We start from the raw sequence: 20,843 nt of genomic DNA, 5'->3' as shown, positions 1-20,843 counted from the left end.
CTGTCTGTCTGCATGTCTGTCCGTCTGTCTGTCTGTCTGTCTGTCCATCTGCCTTTCCACTCAGATCCTGAAGCAGTCGTGCACAGAAATATTCACAATAGAGCCATCCAGCGTTTGTGTCAATGGTAAGTTGGATGCTTTTTTCCACAACAAGAGACAATTATGCAAGAACAAATTAATACAGATTTGAAACAACAAATGCAATTGTGCCGATAATTATGAATTTAACTCCTAAAGAAGGTCCCATTTTACGCAATTTTTTTGCCATCTAAAACATGTCTCATGGGTCTTAAAAAAGAAAAACAGCATTTGTGGGACTTCTCTATCCATTCTGTCTCTCCTCATCAACTATTCACCATTTTGAGGGGGTGGGGCCTCTGATAAGATGATCTGTTCGGATGAATCATCTTTGGCGCAGTTGATTGTTTTCTGGGCGTTTTTCCTTTCTACAGCTATAGGTTGAGGCCACGTCTCGTCATAGACGCTGGCTTAGCTGGCTCAGCCTGGCTGGGGGCGTGGTCAGGGTGGGGTAAAAACCCCCGTTCTATCCATTCAGCAAAGTTAGAATTTAGCTGATAGCCCAGCCCAGGCAGACACGATCAGGGATTTAACCACCGCAGTAAACGCACATCTGAGCAGACGTCTTGTGTTCTGCTCTAGAACCCCCAAACCTGTAGTTTAGAGCCGCAGCACCGTCTTTTGGTGAGTCAGCCCATGATATATATGGGTGGTTTTACCCCACTCGCGCGCCACCCGGTTAACATTTTGTGGGCGTTCCCAGACATGCGGACTGTCTCTATGCTACAGACAACACACATTCACTTGGTGGGGTGGTGCTGTAAGCGGGCAAATGAAATGCGTCTTACTTTGTGATCTCACAAAGTTACAGAAGACAAAAACACCCCACTGAGCTTGAGTGCACCATTTCTTCTCCGCGCTGCACAGCGCAGTGCAGGGGAATTCCTTTTGGATAGGTCATTACGCATGGATGTGCCAAACGCCAGGACATCAAATTCTGCTGCTAAAATTGGGTAACAGCAGATCATTCAGTGAGGCAATCAACTATAATTCACTGAGAAACTTTTATCACATCGCAAAGAGGGGTTATTGGGAAATTAATTGAGAAAACTTGGACATTGTAGCCTACTTGCAATATTATTGTCAATCAAATGTCCCTGTTTCTCCGTTGCAAACACGTTTCTATTTTCCAGTCAACAAAAGAACCCGAATTGCATCAAATCGCAGATGTTTATGATGTGATGGTGGTGTTGTGAGATATCCAAATTACGCATCGAGATAATTACAGCATGCATTGCACAAACTGCATTAAAGACTGGGAGACGGGAATCTGATTGGTTTGATTGATGTAACGCCCAGGCATCGCCAGGCCACACCTGTGAATAATTCTGGTGGTTATCCGTTTGCGCCGTGCACAAATGGTATTTTGCGGGGCACGGAGAATAGCAGATGACTTGGCACATCTCCAATTTGCGCCTGCGCCCGGTGTTATGCCGAGTTCTGCATCCCCAACGAGAATTGCATACCCAACATATTTTGGGACTGTTTTAACTTAAAAACAGGGAGACAGACAATTAAAACCCAGACAATTATATCATTTTTAAACAGTTACGTTTCTGTATAAATCATTACAATATGCTCCCGTGAGGTGGGGATGCGTTTGGCGGCGGTGGTGCAAAACTCGGCATAACACCTGGAATGCAAATTGACACTTGCGCGAGGCTGACTGCTATCGTCCCTGCCTTAAGAGTTAGGGAAGATAGCATAAGGCTTAAGGTGCACAGGATTTGTTGTGTGGCCATCTTGGCGATTGTAATTATGATATAGTGTCTTGTAAGCCCATATGGGCTGGGCACCCAGGTGCATGACACTTAAATAAAAATATCAATCAATCATCAATCAAAAAAAATGCACAAACCGGTGCGTAAGCGATAGCGCCTGTACGACGATAGGGCCCCATGTGTTTTGAGACTTCCATGATGTACATCTATAGACCTTATTCGATTGACGTAACTCACGTACGGGCACGCCCACCACTGCCATGCTGTTGACATAGCGCTGCAGCTCTCAAGTGACAGCCTATGTAAGAGCAGTGTTTATACGAAGCTAGCCGCCGTCAGCGTTACCTATATCATTCCTGTTGTGTTTGGATGGTGACCTGCATTATACATGGCTGTAGTGATGACAGCAATAAAAATCCCTGTGGTTTGTTTCTATCTCTACCGTCCACAGACGTGAAGGGAGCGAGACTGAGGATACGTCAGAACAGGAGATGTGTGGATAGTTAGGAGAGACAAGTGAAACTTTCTGACAGCTCCTCACGGCAAAGTCTGTACACCTCGTTTTTTCTTTTGTTTATTATTACAGGCATTAACGGCAACATACAAACAACAACTCTGGGTTTTTTAGTGCTGTCATCACTATCGCTATTTTGTAATGGAACAGAAACGACAATAAGGCCGTTACTATAGTTGTCAGCTGCAGGACGGTATGTCAACAATATGGCGCTGTCCAGGGTTAGCGAATAAGGTCTATAGTCCTTATCATCAAATGCAAGGGAAATCATTTTTTTTCATGAAATTGGACCTTTAACATTGCTGGAATAATAAGTCACCACATTTGACATTTGATATTGTAGTTTCTATGGAATAAAAAAAAAATCTTGCTATGGAAAAATCACTGTCTGCACTCTATTAGTTCCTCTTATATTTTTCAACTTCATGTATTTGTTGTTGTTGTTTTCATCCCCGTGATGAAAACATCCCATAATAATCGCTGCCTCTCTGTGTTTTGTTGCTGTCTTCTCTCAGAGTCGTTCAACATCGTGATGAGGGGAAGTGGATTCAGTGGATCCAGGCGGGCCGAAGGCGCTCTGTGCTCCCTAACCGTCAACCAGAACACTTACAGTCAGTAGCTCTGTGCTCCCTCACAGTCAACCAGAACACTTACAGTCAGTAAAACACGATTAAAAACACGATTTCAGACGGAAGCCCGTCTTTATTGTCACACGAACACACTACAACACATGCATGCGGCCACAACACACACTCATGCTGACGGTGGCCGGTGAAATATGTCCTCTGCATTTGACCCATCCAGGCTTGTCCTTTCCTCCGGGGGGCAGGCCAGGAGTAGTGGTCGCTTTTTTTCTTTCCAGCGCCCGGGGACCATCACTGGACCAACTTCAGATGTTGTCGTCACTGGTCGGATGACGATCTTCTGCATGTTTTTAGTGGGGGGTTATGTACGGAGGAACCCCCTGGGGGGTACGGGGAGAACATGCAAACTCCACACAGAAAGGCCTGCAGTAGGCACTGAAGATATGGGGGGGTCACAACTCCAGCACCCACAGCGTCCCAGGCGAGAATCAAACTCAGGACCTTCTAGCTGTGAGGCGACAGCGCTACCGACTGCGCCACCGTACCACCCAGTAGCAAAGCCGTGTGACACAACAACATTCAACCTGCTGTAAATATTCAGTATCATCAGTTCTTATGCCCCCAAATTCCAAGTATCCAGTGTTTCCTCCAGAGCAGCACTGCCTTTTGCGACTCATGGCCCGCTTGAAAATCTCAAAAATGTTCGTGGCCCACATCCGACCGCAAACAGTAGCGAGGCCAAATAATGTGTTCTGAGAACACTTCTTATTTTGACATGGACATGTTGCTACGGTGTTTATATTATGTGCAAAAATACCGCGTAATGCCATTGTTATTGCTAACAATGGCTAGCCTGGCTAGAGCTAACCCTGACTGCTTTCCAACTGGGATATTCCTAGTTCCTGAAGAAAAAGAAAAGGAAATCCGCACACACTGTTTTTTAAGCTCCCACGGTGAGTTTTTTTATTACAAAAAAGCAACGTTTCGACCCTCACGGGTCTTCATCAGGCAGTACAGAGAACAAGCTCTCTGTGCATGGGCATATATATAACCTCACGGTGCCGCGTCTATGTGCCGACAGGCCGCAGTGCCGACAGGTCGCAATGCCGATAGCCCACAAGCAGAACCAGCTGAGCGAGGCGGCGGTGGAGCTAACCTCTCCCAGCCCCCACGCCAAACCTAACCTCCCCCCATGCCTAAACCTAACCTGCCCCAGACCCTAACCCAAAACCTAACCTCTCCCAGCCCCCACGCCAAACCTAACCTCTCCCACCCCCACGCCTAAACCTAAGGTCGGCATAGCGGGTGGTTGGCATAGCGGGTGGTTGGCATAGCGGGTGGTCGGCATAGCGGGTGGTTGGCATAGCGGGTGGTTGGCATAGCGGGTGGTCGGCATAGCGGGTGGTCGGCATAGCGGGTGGTCGGCATAGCGGGTGGTCGGCATAGCGGGTGGTCGGCATAGCGGGTGGTCGGCATAGCGGGTGGTCATAGCGGGTGGTTGGCATAGCGGGTGGTTGGCATAGCGGGTGGTTGGCATAGCGGGTGGTTGGCATAGCGGGTGGTTGGCATAGCGGGTGGACCCCAACCTCACATGGGGTGGTGGTGCCCCAATCAGGTGATGACAGACACCTGTGATCATTACAAAATACATAATTGTTGAAATAGGTCTTTCAACAAGAATACAACTTTTTCAAAGATCATATAATAACAGAGGTAAACAAATTCTAAAATACAAGAAATACAAGAAGTAAAACATGCAGGTGAATATTATTATCCCTATCTATACCAATAAGAAAACCAAAGAAATGTAAAAGAATAGCACGGTAGGCCAAGGTAGGTTCAGGCAGGGTTTGAACCCAGGACTCCCAGGTGAGAATCATACGTGCTACCCACATGACCGAAGAGCCAGGCACGTGTCTACAATGGCCAAGGTGTATACGTATAACAACAGAATATAATAAAGTTAAGACAGAATATAATAAAGTTAAAACATCACAGGAATGGCTTGACGTCTAGTTCTTCATTGAGGCCATACGGAGCCAACGTGTTGAGTGTATATATGTGAAAAGCCTCACGTTGTAAAAGTCGTACAATTATGTATTTTGTAATGATCACAGGTGTCTGGCATCACCTGATTGGGGCACCACCACCCCATGTGAGGTTATATATATGCCCATGCACAGAGAGCTTGTTCTCTGCACTGCCTGATGAAGACCCGTGAGGGTCGAAACGTTGCTTTTTTGTAATTCAAAAAACTCACCGTGGGAGCTTAAAAAACAGTGTGCGGATTTCCTTTTCTTTTTCTATACGCGTATTTTTTCCAGCACCTGTTGAAATAATCTCGGATGTGCGTGCGCTCTACTCTTCTCTTCTCAATATTCCTAGTTCCTAACACAAATGGAATGTGCCCTGCATCTGGGTATTTGGCCAACTTGGAACCGGCTGGCGGAGCCCAACCCCCGATAAACCAGTTTCACCTGAGTCCTGCATGGCTCAATGGGCAGAGCAAGGCACTAACACTGCAGAGGTTACGGGTTCGATCCCCAGTGGGACCACCCGCGCTCAGAGACGTGTCGTGTGCACTCGTGGCACTGCAATGCACTTTGGATCAAATCATCTGTGACATATGATATGCTGTGTCTCTGTAGCTCAGAGAGGCGTACAGCAGCTTCTTTCTCTCTGTATTGACTTGAGAACAGTGGAGACATTATGTGAGAGTAGAGAGAGACGTCTTCTGTCTCGTTAGTCTATCAATTGATCACGAGGGGGGGCGGGGTCACTGAGAGGACATGGACAGAGACACCACATCATGACTGTATCTCTCCCTCTCTCTCCCCTCTTCTCCATGAGGTTGATTTATGATAGGGCGCTTAACATTTTTGATAATTGTCGCTTGACAGAAATAAAAAACGTTTTTAGCTGCGACCAGGTCGGTCCACAAGTTCACATGGCAGTCAAGTGTGTGTGTGTGTGTGTGTGTGTGTGTGTGTGTGTGTGTGTGTGTGTGTGTGTGTGTGTGTGTGTGTGTGTGTGTGTGTGTGTGTGTGTGTGTGTGTGTGTGTGTGTGTGTGTGTGTGTGTGTGTGTGTGTGTGTGAAGGCGTGCTTTTGTGTTCATGCATATTGGCTAAAATTTTGAAATGCAGGATGGCAGGGGCAGAGGGCTGAAATTTGGCATGGAGGTCAAGTGTGTGAAGCTCTTTGTGTTGGCTAAAAGGGGGCGGTGGGGATTTGGAAATGCAGGGTATCAGAGGGAATAGGCTGCCCCTGCCACCCTGCATTTTGGACATTTGCATATGTGGTCGCAGCTATTGCCAATTTGCACTTATTAATTTATACTTGGGCGAAAGGTTTCAGTCGTCTCCACGGTAACAGCGACCCGCCCCCTCCCACCCCCCTCCTCCCTCCTCCCAGCGACAGCGTTTCTCCCCTCGACTTCACTCCGAGTAGGAACGTTTTGTAACATTTTGACAGACAACGAGAATCGCCCCACTCTCCGCCCACACCGTGCCCTGACTCCGCCCACACCGTGCCCTGACTCCACCCACACCATGCCCTGACTCCACCCACACCGTGCCCTGACTCCACCCACACCGCGCCCTGTCTGTTCTCCCTGGGGAAGGCAGCTGCTGGCCCAGGCAGCTGCTGACTGTTAGACGCCGCTACACTGACGGAAGTCTCCTATAGTCCATCAAAAAAGTTGAAAGTATTTGAAGTTTTGACGAAGTGCAGGTAAACATCAGCCGCTAACGGACTTCATCAGCCAATGAGATTTGCACAGGCTGCTTCAGAATGTCTGGAGCCCCGCCCACAACAACACAACCCATCTGGTCTCTAATGGCAGATTTTAAGTTGCCAAATATCCCGTGAACGCGGTATAGTACAATGTCTCTCACCCTCCCTCTCTCTCTCTTTCTCTCTCTCCCTACCCCCCTCTCTCTCTTTCTCTCTCTCCCTCCCTCCCTCTCTCTCTTTCTCTCTCTCCCTCCCCCCCTCTCTCTCTTTCTCTCTCTCCCTCCCCCCCTCTCTCAGACCAGAAGCCCACTGTGGTTAAGGATGGTTATCTCTTATGTCCAGCGCCTGTCCTGCATGAGGTCGGACAGTAAGTAGACACACGCGCACGCACGCACACACACACACACACACACACACACACACACACACACACACACACACACACACACACACACACACACACACACACACACACACACACACACACTTTCTTTTTTGCCAACACACCCAATTATCATTATATTCTAACAGTTTGTTTGAAAGTAATTTTGTGGCTATGGCCGAAGTGGCTGCCATAAACCGTTTCGTTTCACTTCCTGATCTGTCCGGCCGCACACAGACTATAATCATCAAGACACATGTATCTTGAGTGTTAGACATTAGGATTTTCCTTTAATTGCTGTATTTGATATGTACTGTGTGCGCACAGGACTCTGTGTGCCCAGGGACTACAGATGCAAATGAGCTTTTAGCTATCTCTGGTGCAATATATTTATTGTGTACTGTCCCTGCTTCAATAAACAATAAAGATGAAGATAAATGTTGAGGGATCCGGTGTTGTCAGAGGTGAGGAGGTCGTTGAAGACTTTGAGGAGTGCAGTTTCTGTGCTTCACTGCTGAGTCAGTGGAAACCTAATCTCTCGAGACAGACTTTCGACTTGCATCGAAAATCTGCGGCAAATCTGTCGGCAGGCTCCATCAAAAGGGGTGTAACAGCACTCGCACGCATGCTGCGCTTTACCTGATCAAAATGAAGTGAACGTGTCCGGTGTCTAGTCAAAACGTACCATTTTCAGCGTGTAGCAAGTTGCTACTTGCTACTAGCAACGAGCTCGAGTTGTTATTGTTGTTTCGAGTTCCTGTTGAACCACATTGAAACGGTGCTGTCCCCAGATTTTAGAGAAAAAAATAGTTTTGTTTATTTGTTTAACCGATGGGTTCCCAGATTGGTGGAAACCAGACTGGAGGGGTTCAAGTAAGTTATTGGAGTGCAGGTGGGTTTGGAGTTGAGTGGCTATGAGCCCGTTCCAGGGTTTTGGAGAGGAAGGGGAGGTTGGAGATTTGCCTGTAGTGGTTGAGGCAGGATGGGTCAAGAAGCCCAGCAGGTATCTTCAGAATTGGAGTGACGGAGGCGGTTTTGAAGGCAGAGGGGACAGTTCTGTGGGACAGGTTTTGAAGGCAGAGGGGACAGTTCTGTGGGACAGGGAGCAGGTTTTGAAGGCAGAGGGGACAGTTCTGTGGGACAGGGAGCAGTTGAAGAGGGTTTTGAAGGCAGAGGGGACAGTTCCGTGGGACAGGTTTTGAAGGCAGAGGGGACAGTTCCGTGGGACAGGTTTTGAAGGCAGAGGGGACAGTTCTGTGGGACAGGGAGCAGTTGAAGAGCTTGGTGAGATAGGGGCAGAGGACAGGAAGGCATGATTTCAGCAGAAAGGGGGTCGAGGGAGCAGGTTGTGGGTTTGGATGAACTGATGAGATTGGAGATGGTGAAGGGGGCAACTGCAGTGTACCGGGTGAGGCGGCGGTGTGGGGGAGGGGTAGGGAGGTCAGGAGGGATGGAGAGGAGTGGGGCTGGGATAGGGGCTGCTGGGTCAGAGGTCAGGAGGGATGGAGAGGAGGGGGGCTGGGATAGGGGCTGCTGGGTCAGACACGGGGGGCAGTGAAATAGTGGTGCTTTCATCTCCAAAAAACTGAAGGAATGAGTTACACCAGACCTGGGCAACTGGCGGCATGTGGCCCGCGAGCGCCTCCTGTGTGGCCCACGCTGGAATTGCAAAAAAAAAAAAAAATCATATCAAACATATCATTCTGGCCAATACTCCACTTCTGTTATAACATTTCAGTCTGGATATATGGAATATCTTTCAATAATCTTTATGGATAAAAGGCTAAAAGTAATCTCATGTGTAAGAAATGACTGTTCTACATTGAAGTAAAAATGTAAATAATTAACTTGTTGGTTTTGGATTTATTTCGCTTCAAGAGCGCATTTGTGTGTGACCCTCAACACAGGCTTTGAGAATCCCGGGCCACTTACTGATAATTATGCATAAATTAACCCACTCATATTTTATGAGTTTTATTTCAAGAAAAACATTTTGGCTAGTGGAAATTCTAATTAGCTGGTAACTTAAAAATCTAGCAGCCATATTGGCAGGTGGTCAAAAAAGTTAACTTCAAGCCCTGCAGGGAGAGCAAGTGGTGACATAGAAGTGAGTGAGAAAAGTTTCAAATATTGGTGTTTAAGACTGAATAATGACATCACAACTGTTAATTTAAAATTAGTTATTCCTCTAAACCAGACTTCAAATCCCCCAAATCTTTTCGCACCAGCGCCGTTTGGCCCCCAGCCCTCGGCAAAATCTGGCCCTCTGGTAGCGAGGACATTTTTTTGTGGTCCTCTCTATCATCAAAGTTCCTGGGTTACTACGGCATGACAATATTTGTTTGGCCCCCGGCAACAATCTGGGTTTCTCATGTGGCCCCCCATGAAAAATAATTGCCCACCCCTGAGTTACACTGTTCAGATGTGGAGGTAGGGAGGGCGTCGGTACGGGGGTTGAGGAGGTTGTTGACAGTGGTGAAGAGGGTTTTTGGATTGTGGCTGGGTCATTGATGATGGTGGAAAAGTAAGCAGACTTGGCTGCCCTAGGGGTCCCCGGACCCCACTTTGAGAACCACTGCTCTAGAGGGAGCATAATGGGTCTGCACAGGATCTGGGAATGTCTCACTATCAAGCCAGCAATGGACTTCTGTTTACCATAAATAAATTAGATATGAGTCTTCTCAGGGGTTCCCAACTTTTTTTGTGCTGCGGACCGGTAGATAGATGGGGAAAAAAGTCGTGGACCGGTTGTCAATTTTAACCTCTTGCATGGCACGGGCGTGACGTTTCAGATTTTTTGCTGTTCATCTGTCATTAACGTGATGAGGTAGTTAATTCTGAACAATGCTGTTCATGCTACATACCAAATTAATCGTCTGAATCTTGCGCATCGAACCATGTCTTCCTTTTTCAGATCAGATCAACACAGCGGAAGTTATAGCTGTCTTTGTACAAAGACAAAGACAACATTTCAGATTATTTGGCTTTTTCAAATGGCTTTTTGGAAATCCGCCTAGGTATCTCCCTACTAAAACCACTGCCAAATACTCATGTTTTGCTATTTTTTCATCTTCTTTGAGTTGGGATGTGGTAAGGCCGGTGGCTATGTCTCCATTGGGTTTCTAGCCATAAATACAACAACCACAGGTAACTGTTTACACTCTAAAAGTGTTTTTTATTCTAGGCAAGAATCAACCACTGTGTTTGAGCTGGTGTTGCTCAGGGTCAGTAACACATAGAGTCATTCTGACACTTGGAACAGAAACTTCAAAGTCTTACCTTTCAGAAAAGGTCAGGCAGTTGTCTGTAACCCTAGCGGTTCAGCCACAGTAAGCATTTTAGTTTGGGTATGTCGTTTTCACCATTTTCTTCAGAAATAGGTGGCTTTAGAATTTAAAAAATATATATATATATATATATATATTTAAATAAACATAGGCTATAATATTATAGGCTGTGTGGTAGTTGAAACATAGTTTCAAGTTGACGTTTATTTATGTTTGTAGTTTGTAAAAAAATGTTTGTAAAACTTTTTTTTTTTTTCTTTTTTTTGGTACCGGGCTCGCGGCCCGGTACCAAATGCGTTGCAGCCCGGTACCGGTCCGCGGCCCGGTGGTTGGGGACCACTGTTCTACATGAAAGGAATTTCACTGGTGGGATGATGTTCAGCTCCTGTGATGTATTCCAGCCCACTCTCTATTAAGATCAAAGATCAAACAGTTACGTTTCATTTCTGGGTCCATTAGTATTTTGGTGTGTTTTTCTTCTCTGTTTTTCTTCGTTCTTCTAGGTTCCTGCAGTCATGAAAATATGAAAATATTGGAATCTACAGTAATGGAAGATTTCAAAGCATTTTCCCCACAAACGTGCAGCAAACGACTTGAATTTAAATCCTGTTTTCTGAATTTGTATGGAATGATTTAATTGATTGAAGAAACTGATTCTAGAAATCAAACTCATGATATTTGGATATTTAGTTTTCTTAAGATATTAAATTGATAGTGGACAGTCTGGACTTTTGTTCTGATTTGACTTGCGGTTCTACATTTAGACTTGAGTGCCTCAGGACTTGAGACTTGGGACTTGAGTAAAGTTGACTTGGTTGAAATGAATGATATTCAAAGCTTATTAAAAAATAATTGATTTACTGTAAATATATGATGATGTCACACCTGCTGCTCCTGCAGCTACACTAGATTGGCGGCACGGTGGCTCAGTGGTTAGTACTGTTGCCTTACAGCAAAAAGGTCCCGGGTTCGAACCCCGATCCGTCCCAGGTCCTTTTTGTGTGGAGTTTGATGGTTCTCCCCGTGTTTGTGTGGGTTTTCTCCGGGTGCTCCGGTTTCCTCCCACCACCCAAAGACATGTACCTGTATGTTAGAGTTAATACTCCTATCAGTGCCCCTGACCAAGGCACTGGCAAAAGAACTGGAGTTGGTCCCCGGGCGCTGCACAGTGGCTGCCCACTGCTCCTAGTTCTAGGAAGGTTCCTAGTAGAGGATGGGTCAAATGCAGAGGATGAATTTCCCCATGGGGATAAATAAAGGAGAACTTAACTTAGATATGTGGAGGTTTTGGTGTCGATGTGTTTTCAGTTTTACCTTCTGATAATTGCAGATCAATCAATGTGCTGATCAGCCTGAACAACGGACAGTCCTACATCTCCAGTCCCATCACCATCTATGCCACCACATGTGTGAGTAGGCCTACCACCACACAGACACGCCAGACACACTGCTACACCACCACATGTGTGAGTAGGCCTACCACCCACACGGACACACCAAACACACTGCTACACCACCACATGTGTGAGTAGGCCTACCACCCACACGGACACACCAAACACACTGCTACACCACCACATGTGTGAGTAGGCCTACCACCACACAGACACGCCAAACACACTGCTACACCACCACATGTGTGAGTAGGCCTACCACCCACACAGACACACCAAACAGACTGCTATACCACCACATGTGTGAGTAGGCCTACCACCCACACAGACACACCAAACAGACTGCTACACCACCACATGTGTGAGTAGGCCTACCACCCACACAGACACACCAAACAGACTGCTACACCACCACATGTGTGAGTAGGTCTACCACCCACACGGACACGCCAAACAGACTGCTACACCACCACATGTGTGAGTAGGCCTACCACCCACACAGACACGCCAGACACACTGCTACACCACCACATGTGTGAGTAGGCCTACCACCCACACAGACACACCAAACACACTGCTACACCACCACATGTGTGAGTAGGCCTACCACCCACACAGACACGCCAGACACACTGCTACACCACCACATGTGTGAGTAGGCCTACCACCCACACAGACACACCAAACACACTGCTACACCACCACATGTGTGAGTAGGTCTACCACCCACACAGACACACCAAACACACTGCTACACCACCACATGTGTGAGTAGGTCAAACACACTGCTACACCACCACATGTGTGAGTAGGTCTACCACCCACACAGACACACCAAACACACTGCTACACCACCACATGTGTGAGTAGGCCTACCACCACACAGACACGCCAAACAGACTGCTACACCACCACATGTGTGAGTAGGCCTACCACCCACACAGACACACCACACACTGCTACACCACCACATGTGTGAGTAGACCTACCACCCACACAGACACACCAAACAGACTGCTACACCACCACATGTGTGAGTAGGCCTACCACCCACACAGACACACCAAACACACTGCTACACCACCACATGTGTGAGTAGGTCAAACACACTGCTACACCACCACATGTGTCTGCTCCAGTCAGATGGGACCTGGGTGCTGTGGCTGCTGTTGGCTCTGTTGCTGTTCCTGGCTGTGGCTCTGCTGTGGTGGTTCTGGCCTCTCTGCTGCACTGTGGTGAGTGAGTGAGTGTGTGTGTGTGTGTGTGTGTGTGTGCGCGTGTGCGTGTGCGTGTGTGTGTGTGTGCGTGCGTGCGTCCGAGTGTGTGTCCTCGTGGATGCACGAGACCCAAATCTGCTAATCGTAATCAAAGTGGACGTTCATTTCACCAAACAGTTTAGATATTTCCGTTAGTGCTGCACATTGTCTTTATATTACTGTAAGATCACCATTACTGACTGTGCAAAATACCCCAGAATGGGGAAATGGTTTTGCCTGCATATTTCAAACTATGAGCCATACATGATGAAATCCGTGTTGTATACCCTCCGATCACGGCTTTGTAAAATGCAATATCTGGTGTATATCTTATCTGCAGAATGTGACCACTTTGATACTATCAGAATATGGAGTTAAGATAATTCCCGATACATGACAGTATGTAGAATGCCACACACATTTCACATGATACCAGACATGGGTCCACCCAAGATACTGCAGTCGTGCCTTCCTTTATAAAGAAAAAAGACAAGGTATTAGTACTTGTCTAATAGTGATATTATTGGCCAATCTAACCTGTTCCAAAATTATAACAAAGAAGTGAATTGGTATTATAATTATCGATATTCAGCAAAATAAATGTAATTAAACAAAAGTCGAATAACTATAAAACCTTAATGTAATGACTGCCCTGATGAAGGCCGTGCGTGGCGGAAACATGTTGGCTTTTTAATTTGAAGGAAGAAAAAGCCAGCACTCAAAAAGTCCTTTTCAATATTTAATTTGGAGAGGCCCACACTGAGGAAGGCCTAGGGCCGAAACATGTATGTGCTGTACTACTCCTGACTGAGGTAAATTAAATATTGAAAAGGACTTTTTGAGTGCTGGCTTTTTCTTCCTTTTGATTCTGTACTCGTGCCGTGCACCGGACCTCTTTGTTTCACTCTCCGAGTGTGCTCGTATTTCTCTACTTTTTGATTCGGCTTTTTAATTTGTCCAGTAATATAAATGGTAAATGGTAAATGGCCTGCATTTATATAGCGCTTTTATCCAAAGCGCTTTACAGTCAGTAGGTACATTCACCCATTCACACACCAATGGCGGCAGGTTACCACGCAGGGTGCTGGCACACCAACGGGAGCAATTTGGGGTTCAGTGTCTTGCCCAAGGACACTTCGACATGCAGACTGGAGGAGGCGGGAATCGAACCACCGACCTCTTTTATCCAAAGCGATTAGGGGACGACCTGTTCTACCTCCTGAGCTACAGCCACCCCAGGGCTTACTATAAAGGCTTAATAGACTAAGCATTTATAGTAAAGCTTTCTTTTTTGTGTGTGAAGGGGTTGGTTCAGCTTTTTGGATTAACTATAAAACCTTATTTATTTCTTGATTTCTGCTCAAGTAACGATGACTAACAACTAACGTAAGCGCCTTCTCATTGAAAAACCAAAACCAGTCCAAATCCAGTGAGAGGAGCATGACTGACAGCCAGTCATCCAATCATAACAACGCTATTTCCAGCTTGTACTCGCTACCGGATAATTTTACACAGACACTTGACAACGTTGAACATGTTAATATTTTATATTTTATATTTAAACTGATGAACACAAACAAGTCATCCAAGTCATCATCCCTCAAGTCAAGTCAAGTCTCGAGTGTTTAACTTCCAAGTCAAGTCTCAATCATTTCTTTTTTGTCAAGTCATCAAAACAGGGACTCAAGTCGACTCGAGTCCAAGTCACCAAGTCTCAAGTCCCCATCTCTGCATGATACTACCAAAACATCTTGCCTCATATATGTTAAATGACAGGGTGATGATACAGTATGCCACAGGTTTGGTCATATTCTAGCTAAATACTGGGTCCAGAATGTTTCAATATATGGTATGAGGGCATATTCAGATATTTTATTTAATGTGTATATGTAACACACACACATATATATATATATATATATATATATATATATATATATATATATATATATATGTTATGTTGTGTTATACTGTATATGTTATATGTATGTTACATGTTACATGTTATATGTATATATAACATTAGGTATATCTGGGCACAGTATACTATATAAGGCATATTTGACCTGGCATAAAGGATATACAAAACATCTCCCTAGCTCCAGATATGATCCAGATTCTTGCAAAGTATCTCCAGATTCTGGGCTATTTTGCATTTGAGATCATTAAAGTAGTAGTAGGGGGCGTCTGGGTAGTGACCCGGCTTAAAATCCTGGAAGCAGTACTTCCGGCTTGGTCCAACGTTCCTACAGAGACAATTGGCCATGTGTGCGGGTGGGAAGCCGGTGGGCTATGAGTCCTGGTCGCTGCACTAGCGCCTCCTCTGGTCTGGGGGGGAGGGGATCTGGGGGGGAAATAGCGTGATCCTCCCACTCGGTGCTAGTCTCCAACTCTCCCCAGATCGGCAGAGGGGGTGGAACAACGACTGGGACAGCAGTGGGAATTGGCCAAGTACAATAGACCCTGTAAAAGATGTCTCGTGCCGTATGCGTTACGAGACGCTGGACATTCCCACTAGGAATATGACGATGTCCGGCACTGCAACTTTGGCGATGTACCCATCCTGACAGAGTTTGAAAGAGTTATCTTATTTGTGTATGGCAGGGGTCGGCAACCTATGACACGCGTGTCACCTCTGGCACGCGAAGGGTTAACCAGTGACACGCCAGCGCACAGCAGCATTTGAGTGTTTTTGTAGAAACGTTGCCAAATTACCTATTTCACAACCATTTGCAGTTGCGCGGCCTGTTATTTAGGGTCTTTACGGTAGCACCACAGTGTACTTAGCTGCCTCTGATTGGTTGCCTCCTTGCGTTCCATACATTCCAGATACACAGCTGACCAGCAGCAGAAGTCAGATAGTGCTACGCGCTAAAGACAAACAATGGCAGATCCTCCACCTAAAAGATCCAGGCCTTTCCAGCCCTCGTGGACAGAGGACAGGGGGTTTGTGCATATGAATGACCGTGCTGTGTGCACCTTATGTCTGGAAAGTGTTGTGTGCCGAACGTCAAGTGTTAAACGCCATTTTGACACGAAACACGAGAACGTCTTCAAGGATGAGACAGACAGGGCTGAATCTGTAAAACGCTCCGTGTCCAGGTACGGGAAACAAACAAACAGTAACACCCACGTGTGTGTGTGTGTGTGTGTGTGTGTGTGTGTGTGTGTGTGTGTGTGTGTGTGTGTGTGTGTGTGTGTGTGTGTGTGTGTGTGTGTGTGTGTGTGTGTGTGTGTGTGTGTGTGTGTGTGTGTGTGTGTGTGTGTGTGTGTGTGTGTGTGTGTGTGTGTGTGTGTGTGTGTGTGTGTGTGCGTGCGTGTGTATGCGTGCCTGGGTGGGTGGGTGTGAACACTTTGTAAAATAATGAATTTCATTGAAAAACTGTATGGGAGCTGTGCATATATTTTATTTTTGTTTTAGGTTATTGTTGAAGACCAATAATTCAGTACAGTTTTGACCTTTGCTGGTATTTGGAACACTTTGCAATGGCAACTGTGCATACAATTCTTTTATAGATATTTTTTTGATAATTAACTTAAGTAATAATCTAAAAAATATCTATAAAAATTATTATCAGATCTGACTTTTGGATGGAATAAAATTGCAAATCTGTCGGCAATTTAAATGTTGATGTGCGAGTCATTAATCTTGGTGTGGCACACTGATGGACAAGAAAATGTGAAAGTGGCACTTCATACCAAAAAGGTTGCTGACCCCTGGTGTACGGTAACCTGTCTGTTGCTGGCAAAGCTTTAAAATACGTGGAGGAGGCATCGGGATCTTCCATATTTCTATGACAGCTGAACCGCTAGTTGTAACTTTCTGCAACGAGTTCGGCTCCGCCCACCAAATCCGTCATCACTGTAAAACAAACAGTAAAAGGGTCTATAGGGGGAGAAAATATGAGATGTGTATCTTATAGTAATAGTTGTAGTATTACTGCTTGATATTGTGCCTTGTCCTGCAGGTGATCAGAGACCCTCCCCCCTCTCGCCCTCCTCCACCTCTTCCTGCCATTGTAAGTCAAGTCAAGTCAAGTCAAGTTTATTTGTATAGCACATTTCATACACAGAGGCAATTCAAAGTGCTTCACATAAAATGTGAAGTAAATGTGAAGTAAACTCATTTCAAAATGTTTCTCACAAAACTAAATGTCAGTATCAGGTCCAAACACAAAGCCAGTCCGAAAAAAAAAAAAAAAAAGTGCTTCACATAAAATGTGAAGTAAATGTGAAGTAAACTCATTTCAAAATGTTTCTCACAAAACTAAATGTCAGTATCAGGTCCAAACACAAAGCCAGTCCGAAAAGAAAAAAAACAGTCCACTTCTGTTGTCCCTGCTGCTCAAGACCACCAACTGACCTTATCAACATGATACTGTACATGTCTGTAGGGTTGAGCACCACTGACAAGATATAATATGCTGATAAATAATACATATTTATTTATATAGCACTTATCTAAAACACAGTTTTCTATTTAGAAGTTGATACTGAATTTGTCCCCTAAATCTAATTTCCTCAGTCTGAGGGCGTTAACCGAAAATGTGATTATCTTTCACTCACATCCTATATAAATTCAGTGATACTGTAGATGTAATCAGTTGATGTTCTGTTATGCACGACAGTAGCACTTGTTGGAAGTAGGGTGAGAAGAATGAGAACTTATCAGTTATTGCGGTAATTCAATATATCTGGAGAAAACACGGAATACTTTTTTATATACTTAATATAAAAAATTGGCATGACAATTGTGACATTTAAAGACATAGAATACCACTAGAGAATTTGGCAGCTACAAAAATATTGTAATCAGTATTCAGGTCAGGTCACTCCCGTAGCCCGGGGGCACCACCCGTCTTCAAACATCCCGATCTGCCGCCAGTCTCACACACTCCACCTGCGCTTTCCCCCGTCCAGCTCTTTATGTCCGTCACTCATTATCCCCTCAGCCTTCCTTCCTACACCTTCTTCCATCAGCTGCACCGTGCATCATGCTATTTGCACCGTGCATCATGCTATTTGCACCGTGCATCATTCTATTTGCACCGTGCACCATGCTATTTGCACCGTGCATCATACTATTTATACCGTGCATCATGCTATTTATACCGTGCATCATGCTATTTGCACCGTGCATCATGCTATTTCCACCGTGCATCATGCTATTTGCACCGTGCATCATGCTATTTGCACCGTGCATCATGCTATTTGCACCGTGCATCATGCTATTTGCACCGTGCATCATGCTATTTGCACCGTGCATCATTCTATTTGCACCGTGCATCATGCTATTTGCACCGTGCATCATTCTATTTGCACCGTGCATCATGCTATTTGCACCGTGCACCATGCTATTTGCACCGTGCATCATGCTATTTATACCGTGCATCATGCTATTTATACCGTGCATCATGCTATTTGCACCGTGCATCATGCTATTTCCACCGTGCATCATGCTATTTGCACCGTGCATCATGCTATTTGCACCGTGCATCATGCTATTTGCACCGTGCATCATGCTATTTGCACCGTGCACCATGCTATTTGCACCGTGCATCATGCTATTTATACCGTGCATCATGCTATTTGCACCGTGCATCATGCTATTTGCACCGTGCATCATGCTATTTCCACCGTGCATCATGCTATTTGCACCGTGCATCATGCTATTTGCACCGTGCATCATGCTATTTGCACCGTGCATCATGCTATTTGCACCGTGCATCATGCTATTTGCACCGTGACACCAACATGTTTCGGTCAAACAGACCTTCGTCAGGGTGTGCAAAGAATCACAGGGCAATTATGTAATCAGTATTGGCCTTGCAGAAACCCATATCAGTGGACCCCTATAGTTTCTGTTTGTTGTGTTGAAGGAGCCGGAGGAAGAGACTTCACCCAAACACAGATGGCCGACAGTCGACGCTTCTTACTACGGAGGCAGAGGACCTGGAGGAATCAGACGCGTGGAGGTGAAGAAAGATACAATATAAAGACGATATAAAGACAATATAAATACAATATAAATACAGTATACATACAGTATACTGAATGCTGAGACACAGCAGAAGTGGAGTTAGCGATGAGTGACAGTCACATGGATTAGTTTGGATCATATCATTCATTCATTTATTTGTGTCTTTATTCATTCATTTATGTATTCATTAATTCATTCATCCACTCATTTAATAAAAAAAGGAAAGAAAAAAATCATCGCTTGATGTTAAAGGAACACTCCGCCGATTTTCAACCAGCTTTGTATCATTAGAACATCAGTAGTATATCAGAAAACTGTAAACTATTTTGAAGTAATTAATTTAGTTTGACAGTTATTGAGAGTTGATTTGAGTAAAGTTGTGGACCAGTGATGTCATTTGTGCATGAATGACATTACTGGTCCACAGCTAACTCAAATCAACTCTCAATAACTGTCAAACTAAATTAATTACTTCAAAACAGTTTACAGTTTTCTGATATACTACTGATGTTCTAATGATACAAAGCTGGTTGAGTTCCTTTAACCATCTGAAATGTGGGATGATTGGACCTAGGTTGCATGCTTGAAATAAGTATCATTGTTTAGTTTTTACCACGGCGCCTGCTTGCAGCTGACCTTGCTCTACAAATTTGCCTCAAGGTTGACCCGTAATGTTTTTGAGATCTTTTAAAAGTTTTGAAAAACACATTTTTAACATCTCCTCCTACACCGTTGGACCAATCACCACCAAAGTTTGATGTAGCATCAACAGACCTATCTCATTACAATTTGTTAAAAGGGTGTCGTTTTGAAGATATACATTTTGACATTTGTGAGAGGGCGTGGCCTGTCAGCTAAATTGTCGGACATTTACGACTGTTTATCCAATCATCATGGAAATGTGTGAAGATGTTCAGGTATCATCAATGGCCATGTGTGCATAGCTGTTTTACAGTTGAACTGCAGGGGTGTGTGACAAATGCCATAAAAAGGCTCTCAAACGCTTGACACACATCACCTACTGTGGAAATCAAACCTGTGAACTTCTGGTTACAGTTCAGTGTCACTACTAGGACAGCATGGGCCCTATCTTCCCCCTGGCCTTAGGCGCTAAACTGGCGTTAAACGCAAAAAACACGCTTTGCGCCTGGCTCGGGAAGATAGCATCATGTTTTTAGGCCCCGAAATGCGCTTTACGCCGAAGAGGCATGGCGCAGTGCCAGAATAGGCCAGAATGGGCGTCTTGACCTTAACTCATTGAGTGCCAGCCACTTTTGGAGAACGGACGCTCCCAGTGCCAGAGTTTCAGAGCTTTTTTCAGTGATTTCTCGAGGCCCACAGAATATTGTGTGATATTACTATGTAAACAATGAACACGCAAAAAGAACGATGAGACTCTTTTCTATCATCAGCAAAAACAGGTTTATTGATATCATTTTCCGTTCTTTAGTTATCAGCCGGAGAAGATAGCTTGATTTAACAAAAAAGAGCAGTTTTTTTCTAGAAGCTGAGATAATGGCCCTTTTGTGAAATTAAACATTTCAAACACATCACTGACTCTGAAGCTAATTTTCTGATGTAGTCACACCTCAAAAATAATTTCCTTCAATAAAACAGTGAAGGCCAGGGAATTTTGTTTGGCAGAATAATATTTTTAGCTGCAACCAGCAGCGCTGGCCCCTGCGTGCGCTGCTGGTTGCAGCTTCTTGCTGATCTTGATTTGCTGGTGGTGGGCATCGGATATTCTGGCTTGCGTTTGCCAACCCTGTCCTGCTGTCTGGGTCAGTGTTGTGTGCTGCTCTACGTGCCCCCCCCCCCCCCCCCCCCCGCCCCGCCCCGCCCCGCCTCAACTGCACACTCCTCCTTATGGGAGGTGGCTCTCTGCTGAGTTTGCTCTGCACTGTGAAGGGTGCG

At 45.3% G+C, this 20,843-nt stretch overlaps 2 protein-coding genes across 2 annotated transcripts in view; both read left to right on the top strand.

The window, feature by feature from the left end:
• LOC310777711 (anthrax toxin receptor 1-like) overlaps positions 1-18,945 on the top strand; it is a gene marked incomplete at both ends in the record, with an annotated part of 34,910 nt that extends 15,965 nt beyond the window's left edge. Inside the window, 7 exons of the mRNA XM_083638085.1 lie at positions 65-125; positions 2,829-2,924; positions 6,928-6,997; positions 11,630-11,708; positions 12,833-12,928; positions 16,918-16,968; positions 18,829-18,945. Coding sequence (XP_083494211.1) covers positions 65-125; positions 2,829-2,924; positions 6,928-6,997; positions 11,630-11,708; positions 12,833-12,928; positions 16,918-16,968; positions 18,829-18,945 — 570 coding nt within the window. The remainder of the gene's footprint in view (positions 1-64; positions 126-2,828; positions 2,925-6,927; positions 6,998-11,629; positions 11,709-12,832; positions 12,929-16,917; positions 16,969-18,828) is intronic.
• An 877-nt stretch (positions 18,946-19,822) lies between these two features.
• The window catches only part of LOC310777710 (ras-GEF domain-containing family member 1B-B-like), a gene marked incomplete at its 5' end in the record, with an annotated part of 16,699 nt that continues 15,678 nt past the window's right edge, over positions 19,823-20,843 (top strand). The window contains one exon of the mRNA XM_083638084.1: positions 19,823-19,846. Coding sequence (XP_083494210.1) covers positions 19,823-19,846 — 24 coding nt within the window. The remainder of the gene's footprint in view (positions 19,847-20,843) is intronic.

The sequence above is a fragment of the Poromitra crassiceps genome (genome assembly GCF_964638095.1).
Source record: "Poromitra crassiceps genome assembly, chromosome: 6".
NCBI lineage: Eukaryota > Metazoa > Chordata > Actinopteri > Beryciformes > Melamphaidae > Poromitra > Poromitra crassiceps.
This window is presented reverse-complemented; position numbering and strand designations above follow the sequence as displayed.